This window comes from Pelodiscus sinensis, chromosome 1 (genome assembly GCF_049634645.1).
Source record: "Pelodiscus sinensis isolate JC-2024 chromosome 1, ASM4963464v1, whole genome shotgun sequence".
Lineage (NCBI taxonomy): Eukaryota > Metazoa > Chordata > Testudines > Trionychidae > Pelodiscus > Pelodiscus sinensis.
In genome coordinates, this window is record NC_134711.1 from 327,306,556 (window position 1) to 327,312,840 (window position 6,285).

General features: G+C 49.6%; 1 protein-coding gene across 1 annotated transcript; it reads left to right on the forward strand.

Moving 5' to 3' along the window:
• Nucleotides 1–248: 248 nt before the first annotated feature.
• On the forward strand, nucleotides 249–1,217 carry LOC102463108 (olfactory receptor 51G2-like). Its single transcript, XM_025189381.2, has one exon. It carries the CDS (start codon nucleotides 282–284, stop codon nucleotides 1,215–1,217), a length of 936 nt encoding a protein of 311 aa, XP_025045166.2. The 5' UTR covers nucleotides 249–281.
• Nucleotides 1,218–6,285: the final 5,068 nt, after the last annotated feature.

Below are 6,285 nucleotides of genomic sequence, written 5' to 3' on the forward strand. Positions count from 1 at the left end.
GGCTTCTTCCTTTTCATCTGCAGGTCCAAATACTAGCCCCTGGATACTGGACTACATGGAGTGCAGGTTTCACACAAACTGACAGCCCCTAAATTCTTATCAGTTATGTAAATCCAAGACCACATTTCAGCTCATCTTCCAGGAGCTACGGGAATTCTCGTGCAGAACGATCTTCTACTTTCTTAGAATAGAATGATGTCTAATAAAATATTGCCCAGTCTTCTATTCTTTTTCCTCTCAGGAAGGAACATTCAACACTCCTTGGTCGTGCCCAGCATCTAATGGCAGCTGCCAATGACACCAAATTCAGTCCTGCCGTGTTTCTTCTCACCGGGGTACCTGGATATGAAGACATCCATCTCTGGATCGCTATCCCCATCTGCCTTATTTATGCTATTTCAATAATGGGAAATTCTCTTATTCTGTACATTATAAAAACAGAAACAAGCCTCCATGAGCCTATGTTCATTTTCCTTTCTATGTTGGCCATTACTGACATTGGCTTATCAGTAGCCACCGCACCAACAATACTGGGTGTACTCTTGTTTAACTCTAGGGAGATCAGCCTTGATGCTTGTTTTGCACAGCTGTTCTTCATCCATTCACTTTCATTCATTGAATCCTCTGTACTCTTGTTGATGGCTTTTGATCGCTTCATTGCAATCTGTAACCCACTGAGATACACTTCCATCTTGACCCTGCCACGAATAGCCAAGATGGGGCTGGTATTTGTGCTAAGAGTGGTGACTGTTGAAATCCCAGTCCCCTTTCTCCTGAAACGGTATCGGTATTGTCGAGCTAATGTCCTCACCCATTCCTTCTGCCTAAACCAGGAGGTCATGAAGAAGGCTTGTGGAGACATCACAGTCAACAGCATCTATGGCTTCTTTGTAATACTCTACACAGTGAGCTTGGATTCTCTGCTCATCTTCCTCTCTTATATGATGATCCTCAAAACAGTGCTGAGCATCGCATCCCACACAGAGTGCCTTAGGGCCCTGAACACCTGCGTCTCCCACCTCTGTGCCGTCCTGATCTTTTACATTCCAATGATGGGCTTGTCTGTGACTCACAGATTTGTGGAGCACACTTCTCCCTTGCTCCAGGTTATGCTAGGATACATCTACCTGCTGGTGCCTCCCGTGATGAACCCGATCGTGTACAGCGTGAAAAGCAAACACCTGCGTGCCAAGCTAATCAAGCTCTTCATCAAGTGAAAGGTCCATTCATCACATGGATCCAGTTCTGGTGACAAGGAAGATAAAAAAACATTGGCCAAATGCACCTCTTCCATACTTGACCCCTGCATCCTTGATGATATGATCTGCTGATTTCCTCTCTGTAGAGAGAAGTTGAGATGGGCTCTAAGGCCTGAACTTGTGGGAGGGTGCAAATTACATTTGTAGAAATTGACCATGATAGGAAGCAGCATTTATAATAGGACTGTGTAAGTGCAACACGTCAGATGCTGTTCCATGAAAAGCCAGATGCGTGGCAGCTGTGAACTCAGAATTCTTATTGCTACAAACAATAAAGAGATTGGGTATGAATCATAGGCATGCGCAGCATATTTCATTAGGGTGTGCACCCAAAGAATTTTTTAAAATTTACTTTGACCCCCATTAGCCACACACCTGACCCCTGTTAACTACGCCACTGACCCCCCATTGGCCACACCTCTGGAGGTAACACTCTCCAGACAAGATGGACACATGACAAGAAGTAAAAGGTGTCATGTGACCCCCCCAAGGACTTTTTCCACCATCCTCCTACCAACAGGGATTAGTTTGCCCCATCCCCGATATCTCTCATGCAACTATCCTGAAATTGCATTACCCCAATGTGTGTGACATTAACTCAGGTACAGAGAGGCTGGGGGAAGTGTTTTCTCTAAGAGTTTCCTCCCATGAGCAGAATGGATTTTGTGTTGTGCACCAGTACTGAGTTCATGTGGCTTGTTTGGATGTTCCACTGTGGCACCCAAGTTATTGATAAATATGGGTATGTGTACACTAGCTCATTAGTTCAAACTAGGTAGGCAAATGAGGGCAACCGGAGTTGCAAATGAAGCCTGGGATTTAAATATCTTGGTCTTAATTTGCATGTTCCCGGGTGCCGCCATTTTTAAATCCTTCTTAGTCCGAACTAACTGCCCGCGGCTAGACGCGGCAGTTAAACATTAACTTGAACTAACTCCTTAGTTCGAATTAACTGTTACTCCTCATTTCACGAGTATTCCTGAGACCTGCCCCCCTCCACCAGCCCACTCTGATCATGTGAGCCACCCTTCCTCATCCTCTCTCCTAACACCTCCCTCCACACACCTGTCCTGCCTCTCTCCTCTGGTGCTGGTCCCTCCCCTGCAGGTGTCTGCCCTTCTGCTTCTTCCCAGAATCCCCTGGCACCTGCACCTTCCCTTAGTGCTGCACCCTCCTGGTGCCTCCCTCTTCCCTCACTGCCCTTGCCACCTTTGCTCTCTTTTTCCCTGATGCCCACCTCCTCACCACCCTCTCTCCCCAGTCTCCTCATGCCCCTGTGCCCTCACACATGCCTTGCTCCATCCCTGCCTTCCTCAAGCCCACCCCTTCTTTCAAGCCTTCTCCCAGTATCTCCTCCTCCCCACTATAACCCCCTCTCCCAGCATCACCCTGTCCCCCCTCCCACTCACACCTCCCCTCCTGCCCTTTTTCTCGTTGTCTCCAGTTGCTCCCCCACCCCCGCATTTGTCTCTCCTCCTCTCTGTCCCGTGGTGCCTTCCCCTTTCTTCTCCTGTCCTGTCTCCTTCCCCTCAGTACAAGCCCCTTCCTCTCCCACCCCTTCCTCTTATTTTTCCCCCTTCCCTTTCCCTTCCCTTCCCTCCCCTCCTCTCCCTTACTTTCGGCTCCTGCCTTCCAGTTTGTGGGGCTGGAGTCAGAGCAGGCCCAAGATACAGGCCAGCCAGGCCCTAGCCTGGGGCACCCCCGGGGCACTGCACGGTGCTGTTGGGCTGGGTGGGGGCACCCCCGGGGTGCCGCACAGTGCTGACGGACCAGGCAGGTGGGCCCCTGGGTGCATAAGGGGCACCGTGAGGTGCTGCCGGAATGGATGGGGCCCAGGGCGCAAAAATAGCTCTGTCCCCAGCTGCTTCTGGAGCTGGGCCGCATGGCTTTAAAGTCCCGGGCCGTGATGTCATCCTCTCACCTGCTGTGCAGCATTTAAGCACACCACGCATGTGCTCCTTCTGCCCCATAGTGCCCCGCAGATAGCCGCAGGGGGCTGTGGCACCCCTCAAAATCCCCTTCCTCCTCCAGCACCTGCTACCCGGCCTGATACATTAGTGTGTGCCAGGGCACACTTGGCACACCCCGTGAGCACGCCTACAAGGTGGATGTTGTTTCCCATGACACTGGGACTGCGACGGTCCTGTCTCTCGTTAAACATCCACATGCCAAGGAAGAAGCAGCAGAGCTTTTCTGCTGTCACAGTCCTGGCCCTTCCTGAGCACTCTGAGTGCTACGTGATCCATGACATCTCTAAAGAGGGGCTATGCCATGGACACAGACACTCACCCTTCCCCTATGTCCTCAGCCAGGGGCTTGTGACTGAGTCATGTCAGAGACAGGATTAATGGAGGAGCTCCAAGGGAATCCATTCACAATGCTGCTGAGTCCACTGTGAAGGTCATCTCTCTTCCCCCGCACCTTCCCCTCCCATGCTTTAGCCATTGGACTTGTGGACACAGATATGACTAACACAAAGGTGATTTGGGCAAATTGTCCCTTGTATCCTTTCAGACTTCATGTCCTAATCCGCTGTGTCTGTGTATCTCATTTTGGTGCCTGTATCAATCTGGGATGTAAAGATAGACCTATTGAGCATGGAATGGATAACAGTTTCAGATGTGCAAGTGAAAGCCATCAAGGCTGTAACCATCAATGTCTAGATGATCAACTCTAAACACCCTCTTCTCTCCTTTAAGTGTTAGCAGTGGTTGGTCTTAGGAAGTCACATCTCCACCCCAACTAGTAGGGACAGACGAAGTAATTGTCCATGGAAAGGTGGTCTCTATAAAACAATAGAAAGCTCGGTTTTTCTTTGTCTGGCTGGTGTGGCACACCCAAGATGAACCAAGGAAAAGATGAACCAGGAAAAAGGAGACTTCCCCGGTTTGGAGGCTTAGCTGGAAAAAGAACAATTTTAGGATGAGTTAGTAATCACTTTGTCCTGAGGTTTTCATGTTCCAATTAGCTAAGTGTTCTCTATTATTGTAAATCCGTAACCTACTCTGCTCTGCCTGTTGTCAATTACAAGCACTTAAATCCTATTGCAGGTATGTAATAAAATCATTTCATTTCACTGACATCAATCAAGCTGAGTGTAAATAATTGTTAACAGGGGAAGGAGGGAGGCAATCAGTGTGCATATCCTCCTTCCATTGCTAAAGGGGGCTAACGTAAATAATTCATTGGGGGTTCTGATCCCATCTGGGCAGTGGTGTCCCAGGAAGCTGGGCCCAAACCTGCATTTCCCTTGGACCTGAAGAGTTTCAGTGTCTGTGCTTCACAGGGGGCAGTGATTCCAGCTCTGTGCCCCAGAGAGGCAGAGAAGTACTGGGTGTGCGAGGGAGCGTCTGACAACTGGAGAGCTGGCAGGACATTCAAATACAGATTCCCTCCAAGCCTCTGCATTTGTGCTTCCCCAGCACTGCAAAATGTGAGAAATGCTCCTTCCTCACCCCCCCACAAGGGCTCTTCTAAGTCCTCTCCCAACCCAGCCCGTTCAGGGTAGAGTGATCATATTTTTAAAAGGCAAAAGGGGCACCCATGCTGTTACCCCATCCACTGTCTATCCCCTCCCTTCTTCTTTCATGGCTCTTCCCTCAACATTTCTCTCCACCCAAAGGCCCTGATCCTCCCCCCCCCGACCTGATCCTCACTTTCCCCTCAGCTCCGCCTCCTGAGCAGGTGTCACGTTATTGGATTTTGAGGGGAGCAGCCGGGTCACAGATGCAACCATAGGGGGTGTTAGCCCCAAAATTGGTACAAAGGGGGCCATGTGAGGTGTCAAACAAAAGCTTACTTTCTACTGATACTGGATGTGCCCTTCATATATCTGTATAAAGTCTGTGTGTGGAGTTATGAATATGTACTCTGTATGGAGACTGGAAGTTTCTCTGTATGTGGTTGAGTGAGGGGCTCGGCCTCTGGACATGCTAATTAAAAAGGCTCCAGGGACAATAGGTCTCTTTAGTACTCGAGACCCACCTATGAGGGAATCTAGGTCCCTGGTCAGAGACCATGTGACTGTCTCCAGCTTGGATGAAGCCAGGAAGGAGGTAGAAGTAGGCCATGTGGCTGACTCCATCTAGGTCTCCAGATCTGCTCCTGACCCCAGATGCGGGCTTGCAGGGATTCACAAGCTGGGAAGACCTGTGGACCCATCCAGACATAGGATGTGCACCAAGGACTTTTAAGCCAGCAGCTATAACATCTCTGCTGCGAGCCTGCATCGAGAACTGGGAGACTCGATGCATGTAATGTATGATACTTTAACAACCTTACTCTCATGCTTTTCTTACTTGTAGTAATAAATCTTTAGATTGTAGATTCTAAAGGACTGGCTCAGCATGATTTGCGAGTAAGATCCAGAGTGGAAAATGACCTGGGAACTGTGGCTGGTTTCTTGAAACCAGACAGAACTTGTTCGGGGTAGGTGAGATTGGGTTCTAAGACCCCTCACCTCATTATGACGCCCGGGCCCATCTGGGGCACAGATATTGCTGGGGTGTCAGAGGGATTTTGCTCGTGAGGCTTCAGGCAGGCAGCTGAAGTGCTCTGTGGGACTGGTTTGTGGCCTATTTGGGAAGGTCTCCAATCTGGGGGCTAGAGAGAGCCCAGAATTTGAGCAATTTGCCCTGAGCGGACGCCCTCAGCTGTGCCCAGACCCAGCTCCGTCCATCATACCAGGATCTGTGTTGGAGTGGGGCCATGGTAAGTGCTGCTCTGTTAGGCTAGATTCTCTTTGTCAGGGCTGACAGGAAAGGATGGGCCACTTGCTGATTGCCTGTATTTTGCATTCTCATTGGGACACCTGGCTGAGCTGGACAGACCTTTGGTCTCACCAAATATGTTCACTGTTCTTATGTTCAACTAAAATTGAACAGCTCATCAACAGAGACAGCAGGGCCTGGGGAAGGCTTATTTACACCTGGGGAGCTGCTCTGCAGATGTTTCAGTGAGTATGTGGTTACTGGCAACCACGACTCAAAAGCATGCAAGGGCATGTGACAGAATCATATAATAAAGC

Coding starts and splice junctions, on each gene's coding strand:
- LOC102463108 (XM_025189381.2), top strand. CDS start 282: ATGGCAGCTGCCAATGACACCAAATTCAGTCCTGCCGTGTTTCTTCTC.